This window comes from Macaca fascicularis, chromosome 12, assembly GCF_037993035.2.
Source record: "Macaca fascicularis isolate 582-1 chromosome 12, T2T-MFA8v1.1".
In the NCBI taxonomy this organism is placed as follows: Eukaryota; Metazoa; Chordata; class Mammalia; order Primates; family Cercopithecidae; genus Macaca; species Macaca fascicularis.
In genome coordinates this window covers 34,167,274-34,194,175 of record NC_088386.1, presented here as the reverse complement: position 1 = coordinate 34,194,175, position 26,902 = coordinate 34,167,274, and the positions used below count along the sequence as shown (strand labels likewise).

The 26,902-nt window shown below is 38.6% G+C and overlaps 1 protein-coding gene and 1 pseudogene across 1 annotated transcript in view; one reads left to right on the top strand and one right to left on the bottom strand.

Annotated features, from left to right (window-relative positions):
* Positions 1-7,633, bottom strand: part of LOC102134352 (transcriptional repressor protein YY1 pseudogene) — a 122,899-nt pseudogene extending 115,266 nt beyond the window's left edge.
* A 117-nt stretch (positions 7,634-7,750) lies between these two features.
* The window catches only part of NXPH2 (neurexophilin 2), a 112,087-nt gene continuing 92,935 nt past the window's right edge, over positions 7,751-26,902 (top strand). Inside the window, exon 1 of the mRNA XM_005573069.5 lies at positions 7,751-7,923. Coding sequence (XP_005573126.1) covers positions 7,873-7,923 — 51 coding nt within the window. The 5' untranslated portion in view covers positions 7,751-7,872. The remainder of the gene's footprint in view (positions 7,924-26,902) is intronic.

Below are 26,902 nucleotides of genomic sequence, written 5' to 3'. Positions count from 1 at the left end.
GCGTTTACCTTATACTAAATATTGTTTATCTGTTTATTTTCAAATATTTTGACCAATACTATCAATTGGCATGTACATTCTACCTAGTATTAAGTGCAAAATAACTATAAAGAATCTTTTTAACTTCTTATTTTCCTTTATGTACACAGGATTATTGATTGAATCTATATAGCTGAGCTCATTTGAAATGAGTAACATTTTTATCCATTCACATTGCTCAGCAAAGTGAAAATTAGATGTAAGCTATTTATAGTCAACCATTTCAAGGAAGGACAAGCAGAAACCTGCCTACCCATTATATTTCACTTATATTACAACTTGTGTGACTTCTGATCAAGGGATCCCCCAATCTCAAAGGCAATGAGCAATGTCTGGAAGTGATATTGTCCAAGAAGACAGGTCCCACGTGTGCTAAAACCTATGGCATCTATTCAGCCCCCACACAAAGTTATTTTTAAAAGAGTTATGGCACTTTGTCTGTTCACCTTTATGAGGCAATGCCACATTTGGCCAGTAGATAGCACCCAAGATATTCCAATAAATATAGTGAAAAAAAATCTCAGTGTGATTATTACTTTGCCAGGGAAACACCAGACAAGTTCATTTTAGATCAGCTGAGGAGGAAAATAGAAGTCCCCAATGCTTAGAAATTGGGATATTTTTTAAAACCAAATCCTAGTAACCTCCTAACGTAAACCTGTACTTTATCAGAGTAGGAAAATTAGCTGACTTGTTTCCTAACACAACTTCTGTTTGAATGTGGGAAGGTACCACACATTTGACACACATTTAGATAACACATGAAAGCAGCACTTGAACAGTGATGCTGAGGTCCGGAGAGACCGTGAAGAACACCATGCCACTGCATTTCACAAAAACAATGAAGAAGACTCAAAAGGCAACACTGTGCCGTACTCACTGATCCTGCTAAAGGGCACAGTGAAAAAGTCACATGCATTTCCGAATGCAATGTTTAAATGATTGAGAACCTGGCTATAAACAAACAAACAAAAATAAATCATAATTACTTAAAACTGGTGGAGAGTGCCTTGGTGTTGTTAAACCTGCTGGTATGGGTAGCTGCTGCTTATGTTTTGACAAGTGATGACATCCTTCTTGCATAGGGAGCAGCTTCATCTTCCTTTAGTGGTAAGAACAGTAAAGAGAGCTGCTTATGTGATATTTGAACCATCATCCACATGTTACAACCTCAGCTCATCTGCTACAACAAGTATGGCTCTACATTTAATAAAGTGATGAGTGTTAAGGAACCAGGCTAGTACAGAAATGTGGGATAAGAAGTTAGAAGACGAGAGTCATTCAGTTAGAGACCTAGTAAAGAAAAACTGTAGGCACCTGAACCAGGAAAGACCTTATCAAATGGTGATGCGGGTTCAGGCTGTTATACAAATTAGTTTCTAGGAGAGAGGTTTTTGTTCTGTGCTCTCCAGGGTCTCACATCAAGCCTTCTCCAGCTGCCACACCCAGCCCACTTACAGGGACTTACACACAAACTCAGAATGGCTGACCCAGTATCCTGCTCAAGAATTTTAAAATTTGGTTTAAATTGCCTGAAACGACCTTCAGCCACTGAACTTCCTATTCACGTAGGCTATTAAATTTCCTCTGTTGTAGTTGTTTGACTTGTTTGAGCTGTATTTGGGCACTTGCAAACAAAATGCATTATTCATTCATGATAAGTTGTGGGGGTTAGAGGGGCAATGGCGTTTACTCCAATCTCTTATCATGCCAGGTCTCTGTCTTCCCTCTCTTAGGAATTATAAGTATTCTCAAATTGGGAGATTTGCATTTGGTTAGCTAAGATGTTATTTTGTAAATGTGTTTTCCCCTCATTGTCCATTCATAATCATCTTGGTACAGGAAATAGGCACACCAGAGCTCCGGGCTACCCCGCAGAGTAAGCTTATGGTAGTCCAAAGAGGCACTGACCCTGGGGCCTAGTCTTGATCTGCCACAATCTGGCTGTGTGACTTTGGGGATGGAATATCACTTTCTCTCTCTGATCCTCAGCTTCTTCATCTACAAACTGAAGAGGTTAAAGAAGATGTTCCAACTCTAACCTTCCATGGTCCTGTTCCCTGCCTTCTCTCCATATATGAAGCAACATTTGAGGCAGGTTAAATAATTCCCTTGTAATGAAAGCTGTCATATTTGATGTACAAGTAGACAAGGTGATTATTCAGTTAAATAATCATGCATCCATGGACAATGCATGGGAACACACGTGGAACGATAATGACAGGTTTATCTCTAGCTACCCACAGAAAGAAAATGACAGGTTTATCAGTCATTTACCAAATCATTCTGATTTGGTAGAGATGTAATATTGGCACCCAGAAAGAAGCTCTTTACTGCCTTATCAGTCTTGAGTGATGTTCTCTTGACCCAGGTGCCCTTTCATCACAGGGCCTGCTGGGATCCTGCCTGCCTCCCTTCCCCTCTAGCCTCTCCTCTTGACTACTCATAGTTGCATCAACCACCAACACACTCTTGTTACCTCCTTCCAGCATCCAAGTGAAGAGATAATGAAGAGGTAGTGTTGTGGCCACCAAAGGTTGGGAGAAAAGCACTTTAACTACAGATTAGTTAATTGTGTTTAAACCTGGAACAAATGATAAATTTATGCAATAAACTTTATAAATCCTCCAATCGTGCCAAATATTTACAAAGAAAATGTCCAGTTCTTGCCTGAGAAGGCCCTGTAGAATCAAGAAAGTAAATAGATCCTAATGAGAGTTAGTTAAAGCTTCAGTGTATTCCAACGATTAGGGCTATAATTCTGTAGAGGATGGAAGAAAGGCAGGAAGGAAGGGAAGGATAGAGGGAGGGTGGAGAAAAGAAACCCAACTTCCTGGTACAGTAGTAGTGCACAAACATGGCTGTATGTTGAAATATCCTGGGTGAAAAATATCAACGTTCAAGCCCACCCTCAGTGATGTTTGAAGTTCCGTGTGATTCTATTATGCAATTCAATACAATACAGCATTATATTTCATTAAATAAGTGACTCAATTACTAAAGAAGAGTGGCCACTCAAAGGGATTTTATAATAGTTGTTAAGAATTGTTATCAAAAACCCCACCAGCTTCTTATTGCAGAGGTCTAAGAAGCTGGAAGCCTTCCTGAGAATTTCCCCTATCCTTGCGGTAAATGCTACCATGTTCTGGAATCCTGAGTCTGAGGGCTGCCCAGTAGCCTTATGACATATCATTCCCTTTCCCTCATACCCTTTTAAAATTACTGCCAGAACAATGCTTCAGGATCCTTACAGTAAAATCTGTTTTCCTGATCATAAGATAGACCCTGAGGCTTTTAGCATCCATAGATCATTGTCACATCTATTATTAGCTAGAGGTTCATTTGTTGACTACATCAAAACTTTTGTAACTGCTGGACAATTGGAAAATACCTGAGGCAGAGTAATGAACTGGAACAAGCAGTGCACTGAAAATCTCAGGCCTTTGAATCAATTTACGGATCTACCCATGCATCTCTAGGTGACTTGAAGCAAGTCACAGAACTTTTCACGCCTGTTTTCTTAACTGCAAAGGGAGAAAGTTGAATACTATCTAATATCCACTTGAAACTCTGAAATGCATACTATTTCCTTCTCCACTTTCTGGTAATGATACTAATGAACAGTAAAGGATGAGAAAGTTAAGTACAGAGGAGAAGCACCAGAAAAATCTAATGGTCTGGATGAGCCATAAGTTGACAAATTTGATCTCAAAGCATTCAACATATCCCTAGATATGTTCTTTGCTTTTAAAAGACTATAATTGGATCATGTAGCAGTAAAATTTGGTAGGTCCCACTTTCTACTACGGGTTTGTATGAGGGGGGGGAAAAAAAAAAAAACAACAACATTCTCTTTCCCCTCACACTGTGAAGAGTACCTTGCAAAATGAGAAAGCACTGATCTGATTCTCTAGTTGTTAAATAAACTGGAAAAGAGAAAAAGCGGTGAAAAACAAACAAACAAACAAACAAAAAACAACAACACTCTTCTACTATGCTAGAAAAGTTTAAAAATATTCAAACCCCAAGTTTAGTTCCTGTTCACAGTTCACTGCTCACTGTTGCCCTTGTACCCACATCTCCCTATTCCTCTATTCCTTTCTTTCCACCTACCACGACCACTGCTCATTCTGCCTCTATATCTTCATATCTCTTCATGCATGATTTGTCTACTCCAAAAAAGGTTTACGACTCCATAATTTCCTGCAGATTGCATCTAAACTGTTTAGCTTGGCATTCCCAGATCTCTATAGTGCAGCCTATAACCTAACTTTCTTCTCACTTTTCCTCAACATATTTTCTCCAGCCAGTCTGGACTGCTTATTGTTCATCCCTCAGTTATGCCCTATAAAAATCCTCCACTCTGCCTTTGCTCATTCTGCTTCTCCCATACAGAATGACCTCCTCCATTTTCTCCCATGTAGACTAATCCTGGCCATTCTTGGAAACTGAGCTAACTCACGTTTCGCCTCTTCCAAGAAGCATTCATGCTGGCCTACAATGATCTTTCCTTTCTCCAGCTGTACTAAACAGCACTTACATTTTGCTGTATTGTCTACTGTGTTTTGTTTATTGCATATTTCTCAGACTGCATGCTGCTAGAGGACAATGTCTTAAATACTTCTATTTTTCTGCCTCTCTTCATCCTTTTCTTCTCCCTCTCTCCCTTTCTTCTTTCCATTCTTTCTTTCTCTTTACTGTAGTCTGTACAGCAAAATTTGGGGGGGGATCCAGAAAGATCAGTAGTTATTTTATAAATAAACACAGTAATGCCAGACTTAGGTTAGTGGGGCTGTTAGTGCTTCACTTTTACCTGGCCTGATCACTGGGGCACGAAAGTTCACTAGTGTTTTTTAGCTTTCAACTTGGAATTCAACATCCCTCAGCATGTTTCTTTGTAAGACTACTTAGTGTTACTAGGGCACATGTCTGAGTTTAGGTTCTACTTTTAAACTTTACGTAGTTTCTCAAAAGAACAGAAATCATCTAAGACATATGAACAAATTGAAGGAAAAAAGTGAACTATTCCAGTAATTAAACAACTTTGTTATCTATTTATTTTATTTTATTTTACTTTATTTTATTTTATTTTCAGATGGAGTTTCACTCTTGTTGCCCAGGCTGGAGGGCAATGGCATGATCTCGGCTCACTGTAACCTCTGCGTCGCAGGTTCAGGTGATTCTCCTGCCTCAGCCTCCCTAGTAGCTGGAATTATAGGCATGTGTCACCACGCCTGGCTAATTTTATATTTTTAGTAGAGACGAGGTTTCTCCATGTTGGTCAGGCTGGTCTTGAACTCCTGACCTCAGGTGATCCGCCCGCCTTGGCCTCCCAAAGTGCTGGGATTACAGGCGTGAGCCACCGCACTCAGCCTATTTATTTCAATAATGTGTTAAATCATGCCCTCCTCATTTACAGAGTCTGTGATAGCGGAATTGCAAACTACCAAATTACCAAATGGAGACAGGACCTCACCTTCTGGCTCTATAGATGAGTCAGCTGAGCTGAGCTCAGGCAGAGACATCAAGTCTAAATGAGGTAGTGCCTCTTGCAAAGCAGTTAGCCTCTCTCCCCTTCTAGCTGTACCTCTTCAGAAAGGGGTTCCTCTGTTTCCACAAAACCCTTCCTATTATGTCCGTTTTGTTTTAAAAAGGTTGTCTGTAAATAAGATGCAGCCCTCTCCGGGGACCCAAAGTTGGGCAAGATCAACCAATAGAGACTCTTCCAGTTTCTGAAATCCTCTTATTTGTGCTTTTAGGACAGAATCATTTTCTAGAACTGGTAGAACAGGGCTCTAAGTCTTGGTAAAGAGGGAATTTTTGTAGGGATGAGGAGTGGAATGGGTGAGATATAGATTTGGATATGCAAATAGTGGTTTTGTTTTTGAGCCTGTTGCAAGGCAAAAGGAGAGTCAGATCAAACAGAAATGAGATGCAGGTAGTGCATCCTTTGCCATGGAACCCCCAGTCAGGCTTATCATGGGTTTAGGGAGGATGCAGCCCCTTGCTTGCCACTCTCCCTCCCTACAGGAAATGGAGTTGTACTGGAAAGATACCCTACCTGCAGGCTCAAGGACAATACACTCTCAAATTCACACTGGGATCCCAGAACACTCTGGAATAACCTCCCTCCCCATCTGCGCAATCTTGGCACACTCAGTGAAAGGAATAGTAGGACTTTGCCCTAGTCAAAGCAATTCTCCTGCCTTTGAAACCAAGGCTGCTCTGCTTCAACCACTAAGATTTAACAACCCTCCTTCATTTCTATTTTGAGGTGGGGGTGGTAAGCAGAGAAGAAGGACCCTTTATTTTTTTTTTTTTGGTCCAAAAATTACAACCCAATCTGTGCTTTTTGTTGTGTTTTATTTTTTAAAGCCTAGAAATCAATTGCAGTTTTACTCCCTTGCTTCAACACGGTTTTTTCTTCTCTAAGAGCTTTGCGTTTCTAGATGTAAGAAGCAGTCTCGCCTTGCGTATTCTGTTGGAGTAACTGCCTAAAGTCTCATCCCTGGAGAAGTGAACGTATTTCTCTGGACCTTAGGTTTCCTATTCGCTCAATAAAGGGGTGACGAATGACGCCTAAACTCTGATCTACCGTAAAAAAATGCAGGTTTGTCAGCCCAATTGCCTTTGATTTTTCCTCTCGAGTGTCCAGAACAAAGATAGTAAAAGGTTAAGGACCTCTCCAATGGAGAGTTGTTAACACAGAGGTCGAGGCTCACAGGCACCAGGTTTGCAGCTTCGCCCGGCCTCAGAGATACCCCTCTCCAATATTTCTGAAGTCGGAAGCCGCGGTGGGGTATCCCGTCTTTATTCGGCTTCTCCAAAGCCGGGGCAGAAGGTCTGGGAGCAACTCCGTCTGTCTTCAGGACACCCAGCTGTCTATACCATCCCAAAACCTGAGTAAAGCGGACTTCACCTAGCTCCGTTTCTCACAGTTCTGCTCCTGGTCCCTCGAGGTCCCCATTACTTCCCAACCCCAGAAATCCTTCCAGCCGCACCAGGCACACTTTGCACCCCTTACCCGCGGCTCTGAGAGCTTGGCGCTGCGGTGGAGTAGAGCACTCTCCCAGGGCGTCCTGGGCTCCAGTCCCACCTCCCCGCCCCAGCCTTTCCCGTTCGCAGCCCCCACGCCCCGCCCCAGGACTCTACAATCGCCTTCCCCTCCTAAACTCTCTGGGCGCTCTCCCGGCGGGCGCACTCCTTCTTGCAGCCACCCAGGAAGAACCTTTCCTTTCCCCCATCCCCAGCCTCCCCAGCCAAAGCGAGATCCAGTCCGTGGACAGGGCGCTTGGCACAGTGGAGCCTCTCGGACCCGCCTTCTGCTGGGCGGGGGTGGAAGGAGGCACCCGGCCTCTCCGGGCTCGGGGGCGCCGGCTGGCCAGGCGTGCTCAGCTCTGCCAGGCATCTGCCCGGCGGGATCGGATCTAGAGAGCAGCCTCGCGCTGAACCTATCACCCAAGCGCCCGAGCCGTCACCTCCCTCCCGCAGGCGCCCCCAGCGCTCACCCCGAGTCCGGCCAAGCCAGAGAGTCCAAGGCGCGACTGGAGCCCCCTGCCGCGTGCCAGAGCTCCAGCGGCCTCGCACGCTCTGTGCCGGCCCCCTCCAAGGAGGGGCGCGCGGGGGCCCGGAGAGACACCTCCGGTCCGCCCACCCTCCCCCTTCCCCGCCCGCCCACCCGGCCCGAGCTGCGCTGCACCGCGCAGCACTCGGATTCCGGGAGGGAAGCGCCGCGCTGTGTCCCTGGCGTCCTCAGTCCTGCCCCGCGAAGTGGAGATGCGCGAGAGGCAGGCGAGGGCGCGCAGCTCGTGAGAAGCCGCGCCAGCCGGCACCATGCGCCTGCGGCCACTGCCTCTCGTGGTGGTCCCCGGCTTGCTGCAGCTGGTGAGTGCCCGGACCGCGCGCAGCCCCATGCGCCGGGGACGCGTTTCGGCGGGAAAACCGCGCAGGCGGCTGACTTGGAGCCCAGCCTGGGCCTGCTTGGGACGTGGGGTTGGGGACGCGAGGAAGGCAAGGAGTTTTGGGTTGCCTTAGAGGTCGAAAGGAAAGAATTGAAGAATGGAATAGAGGGGATCTAGAGGCGACTGAGGGGCTTAGCACGGGTTGGAACTCGAGCGCTGGGGTAAAGTAAGCAGAAGGTGGCCGGGAAGTAGGTCCGGGAAAAGGAAGAGGTTTATTGGTAAGCGGTCAAGGAGAGGATGGGAGGTAAATAGGATGAGAAGGGGCAGAAAGACCTTCCTCCAGTTCACAGTTCGAGAGGCTTGGTGGTGTTTATTTTTCGCGTGGTGTTTTGCCCAGATGCACACAGACACTTCTTCCAAAGCACAGCATAGTGCATGCATCCTCGTTCTCAGAGCCAGCTAGTGGCGGCTTGCTGGGGGAAAACTTAGGCAAAATATGGATTTGGGGGACAGCTTGGATTTCTCTTCGTTTTCCGTCTGGCGCTGGGGACTGGGATGGGGTTTTCTGCCAGCTGGGGACACGGGATGTAACTTTCACGCCCAGCTCCGCGCAGGAGCCCCCTCTCGGGCATCTCGAAGCTGTCTTTTCAGGGAGACATCTCCCGCCTGGTCTGGGTGACTCGGGGGCGCTGAGGAATAAGAAAGATGTTAAAATGTGGTTTGGGGTTCGCGTTGTCACTCTCTTCTCTCTTCCCGCGAGGCGCCACCCTCTCCTCCTCCTGATATACGCCTGTATTCTATATGCATGGCTAATTACAGTTAAGGGAAAACCAAAGTAAGACCTTCAAGAAGAAACTTTTAAAGTAAAATTACAGAAGCGGAGTGTTTTGGCTGGATCAGCCTCTGTGATGGATTTCTTCTGGTCACTTAGCACTTGCCTTGATATGGTGCTAGTAAGAGGGCTTTCTCCTGATGCCATAGTTTCTTGGTCCTCATACTTAAGACTTTGCCCAAGCACTTAGAAGATGTCAATCTGTTCTCTTTCTCTCTCTCTAGTTCTCTTTGTCTCTTTCTTTTCCTATTAGAGGGAAAATCAAGTAACTTTGAAAGTTTCTCTATGATATGTATGATATTGTTAAGGCAGAGGCACTTTGCAAGTTCTGAGGGTGGAAGGAACTCTAAAAGGTGGAGAGACCACTGAGATGCCCGTGGTCCATGCTTGTTACGGTGGAGATGAGCTTCACCTGCACAGCGTTAACTCAGAAAGTCTTCAATGGCATCAAGAAGAAAATGCAATGATATTCCCAAATATCCTTGAATGAGCCATCACATACTGGCTATGTACGATACTGCATGTTAAAATACATTTTACATCTTAGACATTATGAATCCAAAACATATGCCACATTAATCTTTAGTATCCCTTGCTTTAATTTTTTTTTTTTTTTTAGTCTGGATTCTAATAAAAGATGATCTAACAGAGCAGCATTTATATGCTGTGTGTAAGGAAAAGCCTGGGGAAATCAGGTATTTATGTGGGGGTCTTCAGAATATCTTTACGAATCTTAGTTCATTAATTTTGCATTTAATAAACATGAACTGTGTGCTCCGTAAGCACTGTGATAGGCTCTTAAAGATGAGAAAATATATTTGTGCACGTGTCGGGGAAAAGTTCTCATCCCAGCTACTATATGGGAAATGTTAGAATTTTTTTTTTCCGCACCACCATAGCTAATAAGGAATAGGAAATACGTCTTGAAGGGATTATATGCTCTCCTTGAGAACTAGATTCTAATATTACAGCATGGATTGATTGATTCGCTTTTAAGAAAGCTTATGTCAAATTCGAATCCATTTTGGGATTGTGCTTGGGTTGTAATGTTTTTCTCCTGGAGCGCTTTATCATGGTAAGTGAGGTGGGGAGCTGCAGCCCTGTTGATAAGCACACATTCCTTACGCTGCCATCCCTTCGGACAGTAAAAGGCTGTTTACATTCTCCACATTCTTAGAGCTGTTGCCAGCCTTATAACACAAGGGAGTTAGAATGTGAAAGGAAAACAGAGTGGTTGAGCAGATCTAAATTGAAATATTCCCCAATCCCACCACATGCCCCACTCCAGTAGGTCTCAAAAAGGACAGATCATAATTTGCTCATTTGGATGGCTCATAGTTTTGTTCTACCTTTTTCAGCTGCTATTGAACTTCTTTGTTAAATCCTAACAGCAAGGGGATAAAATGTTTTCTAGATGTGAAATTAGTCTTTTACTTTTCTAGGAACCATATGTACTCAAAAAAATCTGCCTTTTGCTGACATAAGGCTTTTTTTAAAAACAATTTTTTGGTGAGGGAGGAGTGAAGTTACCTTGTTGTCGAAATTGGATTTTACTTTTCCATCTGCACTGCCAGCCAGAAGAACATACTTTAAAAATATATTAAATATTTTAAAAGAGCAATGGATTCATTTGGGCATATCGAACATTTAGTGATATGAAAATTACCTTTTTTTTTTTTCTGAAAGCAGTTACAGGGAGTTAAGCCCAAATAAGTCACTAACTATGGTTATATATAACATATATAATACATACATATATATGTATATAATACAGTCACAATAACTGTAATTTTTTTTACCTGTTTATGTGATGTTTAAAACTTCTAAGAAAACAGTAACTGGAATTGGTAAATACTGCAGGTAGCCTAGGAAGAATGTGTGTCTGTTACCTGTCCTTGCCCAATTTTCCTGACCTGTGTATCGTGCTTTTAACAGACAGGTGGCTATAGCTAATTAATGGGATTACTATTTGCAATATTTAAATATCCATCTTGAACGTATTCCTTTTTTTAAAATTCTTATTCAGCGACATACTCTTATAAAGAGTATTAAGAGCACGTTATATCTTTTCTGCCATCTAATGAAGAAAAAATTAGCATTTGAAATGAATATTATAACAAAATGCGTGTTGTTTCATCATGATACAAGGTAAAGACTTCACCAGATGTCAACTGTTTACAGATTTGCATGATGATTTGTAACTGGTAATAAGTGTGATTTTTTTGTCTTTAAGTAAGGTGAAGATTATAAAAAAGAATAAATTTTAATTTAAATGAATGGTTAACTAGTGTTTAAGATAAAATTTAGAGCTGATTTAAAAAATCAGTTTCTTACACATTTCAACATGTTTTACTATGATACAATGCTGAGTTTACAAAATAAAGTATCAGTTAAAAGCAATGTAAGTTGGGAAATTTTTAGAATCCTATAAAATCAGATCCTTGTGATGAAAGATGGTAAAGTCTTAGACTCATCCTTATAGTATCACATAATTTATTAAGGGTACTTGCATTAAAAAATTAATAATTTTAATATTTGTTTAGTCTGATGATCCAATTTATTTCGTGTTCTGTATTTACAAGAATTGATAACTTTTTACTATCTTTCATTCAAAAATGACAATTTTCCTCATACAGCCTTGATCAATAAATACTGAAATAGTATTTTCCAGTGCTGGATCAATAGTCATCTGTTGGCTATATGAAAATGTGAAGAAAAAAAACAACAACAACAAAATACCACTATATCATTATTATGACTTAAAGTTGGCTGCACATTAAAATTAACTCCTCATTATAAGCATCATTATTTTAGACATTTTAAAAAATGAAAATTAAGATTAGACAATTAAATCCTCGGTTCCAGCCACCCACCTCCCAGTAAAAGTTGTATTCCCTTGGTTTATTCTGATATTATGTTATCTGGTCCAGTTTTAAATGGCTTCCATACAGAAAACTGACTCTTTGGGAAATCATTTTATTGTTTAGTTTCTGAATGGAAAAGAAAAACTTTCTTAACCTTTGTTCTATATTCTTTCGTAATTTTTTCTTATTTATTGCTTTTGATTAATAATTGAAATGCTAAATAAGGCAGAAAACTTTTTTTGAAAAATCTTTTAGAGGTTTATATTGTCAGCTTAAAATATGTAGTTCTTGCCATCAAATGTATTAAGAAATGTTGGTTTATATAAGACATTGCCCACTTTTTATCTATTAAAGAGCTGATCAATACACCTTGAATGATTCAGTCGTTTAGTGGTAGCAATCAAAGATGAATATAAATGTGTCACAGGTTTGTGATTTTGTAAAAGCTCTAGACTGTCTCTTTCTGTTTACATATTCTGCGAACTCTTTTACCTGAAGCTTCACTGGGAAAGATTTGAAAAAAGAATTATAGCCGCACACTCAAGTGCTTACAGTTAAGGCTGTGTCAGCGTTTCTGTAAAGAATCTCATTTCTATCTTAGCCATAAGCATTATTGTTGGTTAGAAGCTGGCATTTAATATCTTGATTTGGAAGTAAATTATTTCAAAACTGCTTTAAAAAATTGGTCCATATGATTTTGAATGCTCCCCATATGAGGCTACTCTCTAGGTATCCTTATAGTATGCAGGATGGTGATTTAACAAACTAATTTCTATATTATTGACTTTGTTACTAAATTAACAAGCACAATCCTATGGTTTTGACTTCCACAATGGTTATAATTTAAGTCGGGATATGTTTAAATGATTTTAGATAACCTTTTCCCAGTTAACATATATATTGTACTGCCGTAAGATTTTCTAACACTATTTCATCATAAGTATTTTTAATTATGCCAAAATCAGTGCCCTTTTATAAGTCTTTATTTACTAATGCATTTTTTTATTAGTTGTGATTTGATTAATGGGATTGATGACAACTCCATTCTTTATTTCAAAATCCTGCTAAATACAAAAGGGATCTAAAGCAATTTACAGTATAAGTTGTGGTATAGATTTTCATATTACAGGAAGAATCCTAAGATGTGATTGACTGAAAACTTCTATTTTATGTTATTTTTTAACTTATGAAAATCTAGATTAAAACTCTCAAACAAGGGTTTGACTCATTATGCTGTAAGATTGGTATGTAATAAGGAATTATCTTTCCTTGTAGAATTACCATTAAAAATCAAATTTCCATTATTTAAAACCAAGTGCGGTAGGAAATATTTTTCATTTTCTTAGTCAGATCATTCACAAAATCAAATCGTTGTATCTAAAATTGCCATTCTTGTGCTCACTTCAGCAGCATGTATACTAAAATTACCATTCTAGTTATTTTTTCCTTTCTTAAATGGTAAGACAAGTGAGACATTTTATAAACTTAAACTACAAGGATAATAACGCTGACTTAGATTTCCATCTGCTTACATAATTTTAAGTTTCTTTCACACAATTATCACATTCTATTCTCCCAATAAGACTAGAAGATAGAGAAGGATATTTTAAATGTTTCCATTCATGTTTTGGAAAGAACAATGGATTTCATGTCAAAAGACTTGGAGTCTATTTCTGAGTAAGTCGAACATTCAACAAATATTTGTTCACTCAGTTTTGATCCAGACTTTACACTGAGACTAGAGCAGGCGGTGAGAACATAGCAGTCAACAAAACAGAACTGGTCAAAGTGTTTGAGTGTGTGTTTATGTGTGTATGTGCACACCTGTGAATGTGTATGTGTCTTGGACAGTTCGTTTAACTTCCTGAAACCTTTCACCTATAAAATGAAGTCATTAATGACAAAGTAGATAAAAATTTGTTTTTAACATCTCTCCTTTTTAAATATATTGTAACAGGGGTTCTGAATTTTTCTCCATATGATTTATGTCTTTAGTTACTGTATGTATATGTTACATATAAATGTAATTGTTTTAAATATACATTTCACATGTATTTTATGCTGTTAACCACATCACAAGTGATTTATATACGTAGAAGTAGATTTAAAACACTACAAGACAGATTACTATATCTGTGCTTATGGAAAAGGAAAATTTAGTAAAACTAGGCAGAGAATTGATGAGCACTTACTTAACATATAATCAGCAAAATCAATAAAAAATTAAATTAAAATTGTGCATTCAGGGATTTTCTCCCCCCATACCATTTTAAATTGTAAACTCCTGACATCTAGTCATTGAGTCAATTTAAATAAACGGCAAATTGACTCTCAGTTAAATTATAATTATTAAGATAAACATTACAGATTAATACTGTTCTTCAACCAGAAAACTAGCAAGTGACTTTTGTATGCCTGAATAGAATACAGGCTATTTAAATCAGAAATACTACAATGGTTTCAGGAATTCACATGTAAATGTTACAAAATTTAAAAAATAAAACAAACAAAAAACTGGCATGTGAGACCCACCAAAGATGGAGAAAATCGCCGATGATCCTAACCTTAGGAGAAAATCCAAGTGAAACAGAAAGACTAGCTAGTCCTCAGATTCAGTCCAACTGTAAACACTGTAAATGCCTCTACAAATGAAACTTGACTTAGAGATATTGCTGGGTTTTTTTTGCCACATAAAGTGATTCCAAGGTCATTAAAAACAAAATTTACATAAATTGTGTAAGTCTCTTCATGCAAGAATATGCAAGACTATGATTTTCAAGCTTTTTCATATATAATGATAATTTTTAAATTTCATCAATTTAAGTTATATAGCAGGTATATTTATTCACCCAAAGCAATAATTTAAGAAAGAGTGTGTATTATTCAAAGGGAAAGAACACATATGTGGTAGGGCTGTTGAAAACATATGTGATTTCTGTTCCCAAATTCCATTCCCCATTTGTGTGTGTAGACAACTACTGAACGTGGTTGATTAGTATGAAAATCTGTATGATCTTTTCAATGGATAATGCATACAATAAATGAATAGGGACCATAAAGCATCATTTAGCAGTTTGTAGTAATGATAACAGGAATATGTATTAATGAAATTTTGCACTTGGATAGTTCAAACAGGAGACAGTTGGGATTGGCTTGAGGAATATGGCTATGGAAATGGAAAAGAAGATGAAGTTTCAAAAGCATGTTTTCCATAGTCTCAAATTTACCTGTTGCTCCTGTGTTACTGACTCTCCAATTTGTATCTCAGTTTCTACCCTGTTGCTCAGGCTCCAAGCCCGTGTCTCCATAATTTACTGTTCCGTTTTACTTGGATGTTTTACTGTTAACTCACACTCAACATGTGCAAAGTCACACACATCTATCCTGAACAAGTGCCTTCCAACATTCATGGATTTGGATCTTGAAGTCACTACTGTCCCATTTTTAATGTTTGGAGCCTTTGTGCTAAGACAAGTAACATGATGTAAAGCACTGCACGGTTTGCAAAATTCTTTCATGGTTAATCTGTGCATCAGCTCTGAAAAGTAAGTAGAGCGATAGTTATTGCACCCATTTTACAGGTGAAGCAACAAAAGCACACTGCAGGTTTCAGAGACAGACTGTAGACTGAGCAGATTGTAAACTTCAATCGTCCACTTTGATGATGAGTGCTATCTTTCTAGGTACTCGTCACTGACACCCAGAATGATGGACTTGAGGGACATTTCTAGGAAACATCCCATTCTGCTCAGTGACCACTGAGCTAGAAACCTCAACTCATTCATCTTAGCTTTGCCATAAAGTGAAACAAGTTGAGTAGAACAAATGAATTCTTGGAACATTTCTTTAATCTGGAGTTCTATGTAGAATTTAACCTCATGGGCCGGGCGCGGTGGTTCACGCCTGTAATCCCAGCACTTTGAGAGGTCGAGGTGGGCAGATCACCTGAGATCAGGAGTTCGAGACCATCCTGACCAAAATGGAGAAACCCCGTCTCTACTAAAAAATACAAAACTAGCCAGGCGTGGTGGCTCATGCCTGTAATCCCAGCTACTTGGGAGGCTGAGGCGGGAGATTCGCTTGAACCTGGGAAACGGAGGTTGCATTGAGCCAAAATCGCGCCAATGCACTCCAGCTTGGGCAACAAGAGTGAAACTTTGTCTCTAAATACATAAATAAATAAATAAATAAATAAATAAATAAATAAATAGAATTTAACCTCATAGAGCCTAGTCGCAAAGCGTCCCAGCTTTAATACCATTTTCATTTTTATGTTAAATTAGTAGCCAAGTAATGTGGCTCCAGTTAGGATCAGCAGAGGTTTTGAGAGTTCCTCTGACTTCTCAGGATCTCACCTATACCACTCCAGATGGAAAAGATAAAACGGAGAGCGAAAGTGTGGGTTCATGGGCTGCTAAACCCTGGTTTTCTAGTGGACAAGTAGGAATATGAGGACAAGCAGGTGGGTGTGGGAACTTGTCTAGTGGGTGCCCAGACTTGAGTAGAATTTGAGAGCATTAATATATAATTTTACTTTACTAGTTGCACATAGCTTTTGCTATTTTTTTCTTTGTTTTAATGAAAATACATATTTTATTATAAAGGTAATATTGTAGTGGATGTTATTGGTTCTCCACCCAGATTTATTTTGGGGAGGCACTTTGCCAGAATGCACTCAGAGCCACAGGTGCCAATCACTTCCCCTGGAAAGCTCTTGACTAATGACTGACAGATGTCAGAGTGTGAAAGCCCAGCTCCCTTGCCCCCACTCTGGACAGCTCCCAAGTATAACTGAGGTGAAACAGACAATCTGGGGAATCCCTGCAGGAGCAGGCTGAAGCTACCCTCTGCATGACTTTGCCTGAGATTACACACTTCCATGTCTTTTTCCCATTCTCTCATCAGCTGCCATGCTTCCTTACCAGGTTTCCCTGGAAGTGCTTCTGTTTTAAATCAATAGCCCTCAAATACTTGCTTTAGCGTGTTCTTCTGGGGAACTCAACCTAAGATTTCTGTTTAATTTTTTTTTTTTTTAGTAATACTCAGAATTATTTTAAGTAGCCATCCTCACCCCTGCCTGCTTTCTGCCACCTCCTACCTTACACTCAGGGCATTATTAATAGTTTAATGTTTATCTTTCCAGGTATTATGGATATGTATGCTTTTATAATAATTATATCATGCACAGTCCATGTTCTGTAACAAGCTTTTTTAATGGAATAGTATATTTTGGTTACTTTGGTAGAGCAACTTATATTTTTAAAGATTCACAGTATTTCATGGCATTGATATGCCATAATATATTTAATCAGTTCCTAATTAATATTTCAATTGTTTTGAATTCTTTAATATAGTTGTAAGTATACCTGTAACACAAATTCCTAGAATTGAAGATGTTGGTTCAATATTGAGAATGTATATATTGAATTTTGATAATTAAAAATGTTTTCCTAAATGATTGTACCAATATAAGGTATTACATTATATGTGCATGCCTGTATTGTGCTACCTGAATATTGGTATTTTTTTTAAAAATGTTTGGCAATCTATTAAAGGAAAGTACTTCATTGTTTTTGACATGTGTTGTATACTGTATTACTTATTAGGAATATAAAGCATGTTTTCATATTTAATAACCATATGTATTTCTTATTTTGTGGATTGCCTTTTTAAATAATTTCCTATGTTTCAGTTTTTTACAACCTTTGAATTTTATACTTTCTTTTTAATATTACTCACACACAATTGTTCTTTATTATTATTCCTGAGTATTTTGTACATTATGAGGTTGTTATGGATATCTTTTTCATGGCTGACATTTTAAAATTGGTTTTTGCTGGAATGTAAGGAAAACTTTTTATTTTTGTATATTTATGTTTGTATCTGTTCTTTTTCTGAACTCAATTATTAGTTGTAATATTTTTTATTTGATTCCCCTGGATTTTATGTCTAGACAATCATATCATCTGCAGATAATCTTATATTTGTCTCTTTTTATTGAACATTATGTCTCATATTAAAATTTATTCTCCTAGTGAATTGTATATAACCTTCAAAATATTATTGAATAATTCAGAAATTAAAGTTGTTATGTTTCCAACTTTAACATAAACTCTACTAAGTATGAAGTCTATTATTTATTAATTTTTATTTTTATTTTATGTATGTGTTTTTAGTATTTTATTTAGAAACACTAGCTATATTCATAAATGAAATATAACTAAAGTGAAATATGCCAGATTTTTGTATAAAGACTATGGTGGGATTAGAATTTAAAAGACTTCTATATTTTCCCCCTCACTTCTGGGAAGAGTTAAAATATTTGAGAGTTGCTTTTTCTTTGGTAGTTTTTTTGGGAATAATTCTAATCTATTTGGACCTTTTTGTTTTGGGAAAAGAAGTCTTTTATAAACTTTTTATTTCCTTTATGACTACTTACCACTCAGGTTTTTTCCTCAACCAACCCTTATTGAATCCCTTTTATTAACTTTAAAATTATGCATGTTTGTGTATCCTTAAATTTGTTTCACATAAAATGTTATATACTATTACTTTAATTTTTAAAAACTTACTGCACACTGTGAATTTACACCGTTTTGCCCTCAAGTTTGTATTATATTAATTGTTTTGTAAGAATGGTAGCTAGGGGAGTGCCTTCATTTTCTTTCTAGGTTTGACACCATCAATAGAAGACTTCAGGGGCAAATTTCATAGATAACTTGCTAAGAGGTCCAAACTGAATGGAGCCTCAGGGTAAGGGGTGAGCATCCAAAACTCCACCAGCTTTGTGCTCAGGGGAGCCCCCTGGTAGCTGCCTTGGTTCCTGCTTCATGCCCAACTCCTGCTGCACTAAGCTGGATGGCGGGAATTGGGCGCACATGGGGAAAAAACTTCAGTTTTCTGCCCAGGTGTGGTTCTCCTTTGCCTTTGTTTGGTTGCAGGATGCACAGCATGCTTGGCTTTTCCATTATTTTGATTTACATTTCTTCGTGTCCTCTGGGGATTCTAATTTTATGGACACTTTTGGCATCCTTTTCTCTTTCCAGCACCCTTATGCATTTATTCTTGTTTTTGCATTTCTAGTTCATTTCACTGGGATTTTTGGAGGGAGGCAAATGCATGCATTCTTTCAGTCTTCATTGCAACTGGGAATCTTGTAGTTATTTTTGGCTCATCTTTCCTCATCCCCTATAATAACCATTCAGTCACACAATCCTATGAAATTTCCTTCCAAATCCCACTGTAAACCCTCTCTTCCTCTCCATCCCCAGCCGTTTCATCACTACCACAGCCTCCTCACTGGTGTATCTTATTCCAACATGAGCCTTTTGAATTCATCCCACATATCACAGAATCATCTTTCTTAAATTCTCCTTTGATTTACTATACCACTACACTATTAAGAGTGAGATTGTGATTCTCTTTTTCTGAACACAGTAAGTCTAAATTCTTCTTCCTGGCTTTCTCAGCCTTAAATCTCTCCTCCAATATTTATCACATACTCTTAACTGTGGCGGGGCCTATAACTTTAATGCTCCATGAATATTTCAGAGTGGAGGGGAAAGTGTAGGTTTTGATGTCAGACTGACTTGGATTCTGGTGCTTCCCTGGCATCTTGGACAAGCTAATAAATCTACTAAATCTCAGTTTCTTTCCTTATAAAATAATGGTAGTTATAGCTATCTCAGAGAGTTTTGCTGATTACTTACAAAAAAAAGTAAAATACCTGGCTCATAACATTAGCTTAACAAATGTCAGTTTCCTTTCCATCTGTATCAACTTAGGGTCTTTGTGCACAAGCAACCAAAACTGGTTCTGACCAACTAAAGCAGAAAAGAAATTAGTAAAATGGGGCAGCTCACAGAAAGGGTGTGAACCAGGCATGTCTAGAACAGAATCCAGGGTTTGTGTGTCACGAAATTGTCAATTAGCCAGGATAATGAATAAATGCCAACCATTTTTTCCCTGTCTCTACAATCCTTGGTTCACTTCATTTAAGATGCTATGTTCTGGTGGAGAAAGCCTGGTTGGCTTGGGTCATACGCCTTAGCTTGAGAAGGGCAGGGCACTTTGATGAACAGTTTTGCATCTCCTAGGGAATCCACACTAGATGTTCCCCTTAGAAAACTTGTGATCAGCACTCTCACTAAAGAAGGAGCTCTGTTAGAGAAAGAGACCCAGACAACTACAGAGAAGACCCATTCCAGCTGTTCATCTTAATTCACATGATTTCCACTCATAAATAGTCATAGATAACCAGAGATCACGAGATACTTAAGAAAAATCATCAGGAAAAAAGGGACAAAGAGAAAACAGAACAATTTACCTTGGAGGCAAGCAATAATACAAGGAACGAATTATAATTTTTTAAATGACCAATTAGTATTCTCAGAGAGCCAAAAAGATATTGTATCCTGAAAATAAGAACAGGTTGCTATGAAGAAAGATCAACTGAGGAAAAATAAATAATTACTAGAAACAAAATTTATAACTGATAAAATAAAAAGTTAAGGAGAAGGCTGAAAATAATAGAGATAATAACATGCTGGTGAACTATAAGGTGCAGCCATGGAAATTTCATATGGGAGACAGCAAAAAGACCAAAATGGAAAATATGAGAGAAGTGTGAAGAGACACAGAGGATAAATCCAGAAAATCCAATGAAGAGCTCCAGAAAAACAGGACAGAGGCAATGAGAGGAAGGACGTGGTCAAAGACACAGTGTGGAATAGCCTGACTTAAAAATAACGAACTGGTGAAATTTCTATACTCAAGTGAAAAAATCTGAAAATTCTAAAAGCTTTCAGAAAAACAAGACAGGTTACTTAGGAAAAATGTTATATCTCATTAACAACAAAATAATATCTTCACAGTTCGTAGGGTAGGAAATATTGAATCAATAGCCAAACTATCAATCAAACATGAGGGACAGAAGAGGAGAAAATTAGAGAAGGTAAAAATGATTAGGTGCAGCAAACCACCATGGCACATGTATACCTATGTAACAAACCTGCATGTTCTGCACATGTATCTCAGAACTTAAAATTAAAAAATGGGCCGGGCGCGGTGGCTCACGCCTGTAATCCCAGCACTTTGGGAGGCCGAGGCGGGCGGATCACAAGGTCAGGAGACCACGGTGAAACCCCGTCTCTACTAAAAATACAAAAAAATTAGCCGGGCGCGGTTGTGGGCGCCTGTAGTCCCAGCTACTCGGGAGGCTGAGGCAGGAGAATGGCGTGAACCCGGGAGGCGGAGCTTGCAGTGAGCCGAGATCGCGCCACTGCACTCCAGCCTGGGCGACAGAGCAAGACTCCGTCTCAAAAAAAAAATAAAAAATAAAAAATAAAAATAAAAAAATAAAAAAATAATAATAAAAAATGGTATTTGGGGCATGAAGGGTCTCAGGGGAGCTACTGCTCTCCCCGTTTGGGGAAATCCTCAAAAAGGTGCTGCAAAGCAAGAGAGAGATAGAGCAAAGGGAGATAATGAGTCACTCAGTTGCACTCCAGTCTGAGTGTGACTCAGTCTCTGGTCTTGGGAAAGCATGGGGTTCCATTTCCTTCTGTGGTCAGGCCACGCTGTGACTCTATAGGGGGTTCCACTGAAGTTATAACAGCTTTATAAGTGCTATTTATTAGTTTGCTGTCTTTGAAATGGATTTATGTTCGAAGCATGAATGATTTAGATATTGTTTAAGAACAGAGTATAATATAATAAATAATGATGAACTAAAATAAAAAAAATTTGGAGTTGAAGGGGATACAAGAGGTAAAAGTGAGCAAGCATGCCAGGTTCCTTATCTTACATAGTAAGAAGTTAATAGAAGCTGTATAATGTTAATAAATTAAGAAATAGATACAAAGTCTTAAAAGTTACCACACACTAGAAGTATTAAAAATGATACAACCAACAGAAATCCAGTATACATCTTTGTCCATAAATTTCAAAATGAATGTGGTCTTTTCAGCAGGGAGAGCTGTCCAGCAGTGGTAAAGTCATGCTTCTGTGGCATGACTTGACTTCTGGAAGTGGGAAAGCAGAGGCCATCTGCCGGATCATGCTGTAGGGCAGGGTGTATCAACCTCAGAACTGTTGTCATTTTGAGCCAAATAGTTTCTTATTGTTGGGAGCCATCCTGTGCATTGTAGGATGTTTAATAACACATCAGGCTCTTAACCAGATGCCAGTAGCACCTTCTCCCACTTATACAACCAAAAGAAGTCTCCAGACATTGACAAATGTCCCCTGGGGAGCAAAAACAGCCCATTTGAGACCTGGAGTGGGTGAGAAACCTGACATAGGTGATTTCTGACTATGCGAGAAGCTGAACCAAGTGACTGCCTCAGCCTCTCTCAACTAAATGCTTTGTCTTTGAACTGTTAGGGAGGGAGTCAGCATTTTGCTTAGACCTAGTTTCTTTCTTAACATTTTAGTTTTTCCAATTCAGACAAATTTCCTTTGATTCAGTTCAATTCAACCAATATCTTTGAGTGCCAACTATGTCAGACACTGTGCCCAGTTAACACATCTCTGTTGGACAAATTTTCATTTTTGAGGGTAATAAAGGATGAATGTTCCCCCGATATTCCTTGCCTAGACAAGGTTTCCTTTCCTACTAGACACTGTAACACATTTCATTTTGTCTCAGGTTCAGATATTACCAGTTGTTAGGGCTGACTGAAAGTTTTAGTAAAGCCTTCTAATTTCCATATTTCAAAATGAAGTAATGAGAGAAAAGTTACTTTGTAGAAGACAGCAAATAAAACTGAAATTGACAATCACAACTATTGGTTGGCTAATAAAAATGTGAACTACTTCACACTTGACATGCAAATTTGTTACAATTAAAATATAGTAGGATTCCACTCTTCAAAGAGTTTATCACAAACCCAGATTATATTTTTGATATGAGAATGAGTGCAGTGGTTCTGAGTGTAAAATTTGATTCAGTGTTTTTGAGATAAAAGGCAGCTTACAGCTATTACATTCCACTCTTAGGAGCTAGGTGGCATTTCCTTTTTATTGAAAAATTGGAGATTTTCAAGTTTACTGAAATGTAAACTGTGAGTTACTCTATTTGTAATAAATGGCATGAATCATTTTCTTCTATACTGGAATGCATTTTTAGTTAAGTTTTTCCTTTAAGGCAATTCGTAGTTTTTAAAAAATGTATCTGTGAAGATACCCTATGAGAGTTGCATGTCAACCTCCAGAGATAAAAATGGTAATAGAAACATAAATGGAATCCCTGGTGGTGTTAAAATTTGAAATATATTTTCACAAAATTTTAACTATGCATACATATCGACCTTAATTATTGCGATCAGGTCTGAGAATCACAGTGGACCACAGCTGGGCTGCTGCTCATCTGATCCCTTTACATATATGGAGAATGAACGTGCACATAGAATTCTGTACCCTTCACAGTGAGTGTGTTGGAGCACCTTGCACCGGCCAGCACATTCCTGTACCTGTCTTTATACATATACACATGCAGGCACACAAATAACACTCTCTTACTGAACTTCCTCACTACAAAAAAGGCTGCATTTTTCATTTGCTTGTCTTTGCCTTGAAAGTTATAGACCTAATTATGCTACTACCATTCTCTGTACACATCCCTAAATAAGTGAAGCCCTTCTCTATCCATGAATTCTTAGCTTCTATCAAAGATTAATGTAGGAAATGGCCATAGAAAAACATTTTTTGGTAATACTTGCTTTCATATTTTTATTCATCCACTCAATAGTTTAAGTGTCTACAGTAGGCATGGAACTATGCTAAGCTTTTCCTTAGAAAATATTTCTATGGGCAAATTATTTCTTCCTGATAAATCAGGTATTTTTAAGAATGAGAGTTTCAGTTCAGTGTTTTCATTTATAACTTTCCAACTAGGAAGAGCAAAGCTAATGTGTAGCTCAGTTGCAACAAGTACCTTTACTAAACTTCATTTTCTTGAAGTTTTCTTACCAATTATACAATTTGTGACCATCATATATAGATAGATAGATAGACATAGATAGATAGATAGAGATAGAGATAGAGATAGATAGATAGTCCTATTATATATGATTTATATCAGAAGCCTTGAGAATATTTTTTTAAAATATTTGCCCTAAAAATTCCTTTGCCAGATATTTCACCATTGCTGTCCTAATGTACCTATAACACTAATTTGCTGAAGTCATTTTAATTCTGTGGATATTAATTTCCTCTAAATTCTTCCTTCTGCAAATTGAGATGACTGGATTCAGTGATTCCCAAATGCTGGTCCATGGGCCAGCTACAACAGCCATAGCAAGAAAGCATTTTCAGAACATTTAGGCATGCTACCTCAGTGTCTCTGGGCTGGAGCCAAAGCAGCAGGTGATACTGGGACCCAGCCAGGTTTGGAGACCCCTGGATCAGATTTTCTCTTAAGTATGCTTTGGCTTTGTGAGTTCATGATGCTTTTGGAGGGTGGAATATAATCCAGCACAAAGGAAAAGACTGCCAGTGACTCAGGAAGGGGAATGCCTTAGGTCATAAGAGGATTTTCCAGCATTTGCAGACCTCTCCCCAAAGGTATGTTAAGTGTTTCTCTGTGGTTTGCTGTACACTAATTACATTACTCCATTGTAGCATTTATCTCATTGTATTGTAATTGTGGGTGCACATCTTTATATATTTCACTTAGCTCAAGTGAAATCTATGAACACAAAGAATGTGGATGTCAGTCTCTGGAATATCACAGCCATCCTCATAGTAAGCATCAGATAAATGCTTGAATGGATGAATGAATGAACTATTGTGAGAAAACACTCAGTAACTCCCTTAACAGGTTTTGCTTCAGAGCCCCTGGAGAACTACCTGTAACAGATTGCAGGGAAAAAATTTGGGGTGGCATATTCCATCTAATCCCTTTGTCTGATGGTTCAGTATCACTGATTTCCTTCGAAGTGTGTCCAAAACCCCTTTGCTTTGGAGCTCTGAGTTTATTTCCTTTCCTTACAATTTGGTCATAAAGATCCTTTGGGACAAGACTTCTACACTTAAGTTAAAGCACCGTACCAAAATAGACTGTTTCTTTCTCTACCTGATTCTCTCAAGCTTAACTGTTTTCTCTTCTAGGACAAAGAAAGGATATTCGCAGTAGCCAGAGAACTGGTTGATTCCATTGTTTCCCCTTTGAAGTTTGATATTCAGTCAACAACATCCACATTATAAGACTTTATAATATTCATTACAGGCTCATTTCTACTACAATATTCTATGCAGTATTTTTTAACGTATTTTTATAATTAGAGGAATAATTAATATAGGAAAAATATTATTTCTAAAGTATTTCTACAGTTTAGATTCAGTTATTTGATAGAAAAATATTATGAAAATAAGGATTTAGGCTGTCAATAATTTAAAATTTATGATAAAAATTTCTGATTTTGTGTTTATTCTGATATTTTAGTGCTTTCCTACATTGATCTCCTTACTTCACTGATTTATGATTTTTCTGGTGAGGTAATAGGTGTAATTTGCAGATATTTATATGCTAAGGACACTTTCTTAGTATAGCTTAATTTACTGTCTTTATAGCTTAATTTACTGTCTTCCTTTTCAAATTCCAATCATCATGTATCAGATTGTTATTTTAGTCTTAAAGTGATTATTTCATGATTTAAACTTTAAAATTTTTGAAAGACCAGATATCATTTTAGCAGTCATCACTTCACCTACCTAAAAGCACTGTAACTTATTTGCAATAAGCTCTCCTGTATATGAAAGTAGATACAATGAAACATAATTATGCATATATTAATACATAGGTGTGATCTGGCTCAAGGAGCCAAGCTTGGTCTGTGTGGAATAGCTCCTCTTCTCATTATACTAAGCAAGCTTGTTTTCAGTAGATAAAGAGGGCAGATATACTTTCCGTTGAAGAGTGTCAGCTGCAGACTGTTCTTGTTTAAGCCAGACACAGCCCACTGTCTCCATTTGATGAAGGCATCCCATCTTAAGCTGTCATCCCCAACATCCCTTCTTAGACTATCAGAGAAGAGACTTGCATTTTCATCCAGGAACAACTTGACTTCAGGGTTTTGAACAAGAAAAATATTAGGGTGTAATAAACCCTTCTCATCTTTTGTACCACATTTAGTTAGTAGACCAGAATTGATATGGTGAAGGCATGTGACCAAGTCATTAAGCAAATTCCTTCCATAATATTTTATTTTGTTTTTCTTTGGATTTATATTGAAATGAGGTGGAACCAAAGCAACTGTACCCAAGATATTATTAAATGAAATGCCTGCAATTGAAGAGCAGTATTATATTGGTGCCAGCAGTGGGCAAGGGCTGTGATCTTTGAATGCTATTAATGAGGGCTTTGAATATCTTTATTAAGAATTTTAGGATGCTAGAGCTTCTGGGTAATGTCTGAACCATGGTAAGTGATGTGCTAGTATTGGTGCAAAATCTGGAGAAAGAACAAATATGGACACCTATGACCTCAAGTTGACCACTGTTGATCATGTAATAAAGTGTATTTTGACCTCTCATCTCCAGATATTTCAGGGACAAGCTAGAAGTGTCACAACAGAAACAAAACCTGTGATTTTTGTCCTCACACTTGTTCCTTTCTCCCTCACTCACATTCAGTTCTGAATCTGCTTAGTATATTTTCCAACATAAATTCCTGCTAAGCTCTTTCTCTGAGACCCCACAAATTTATCTAAGTTTCAATCATGCTTATGCTACTCGATTTTAACCAGCCTAATCTAAGACTTCGGCCTTTGTGACTCTATACTCTTTGAAATATGATGTTTGTGTGTGTTTAGCAGTACTCCCTTGACATCTTCCCTGAACACTGATCAGTACTTTAAATGGTTAGCTTTGGACGCCTGCCTTTTGGACGCTTAAGATAAAACATATTTTGCTTTAGATATGTACTTCAACCAGAATCTTTGAAAGTTAAATATTCTTGTATCTGCAAGGGGCCGGAAAACCACTTTGCCAACTTTGTTTTAGTGAACTTTGGGGGTGGGAGAAGGTGTACTTGGGTACTAAAGCCCAAACCAGCTTTCTTAGCTTCAAGTGGCACAGGAAACACCCTTCAGATTTTCTACATCCTGTCTCAGAATAGCACTTCTTTCTGTGCAACAGAACATACTTCAGCTTCTTGCTTGAAACCAACAGGAGGCACAGCAGATGCATTAGTAAGTCAAAGAAATTTCAAACCCATAAAGAAATGTAGCCAAATGACGTTGAAAAGCTCTGATGCATAAATGTGA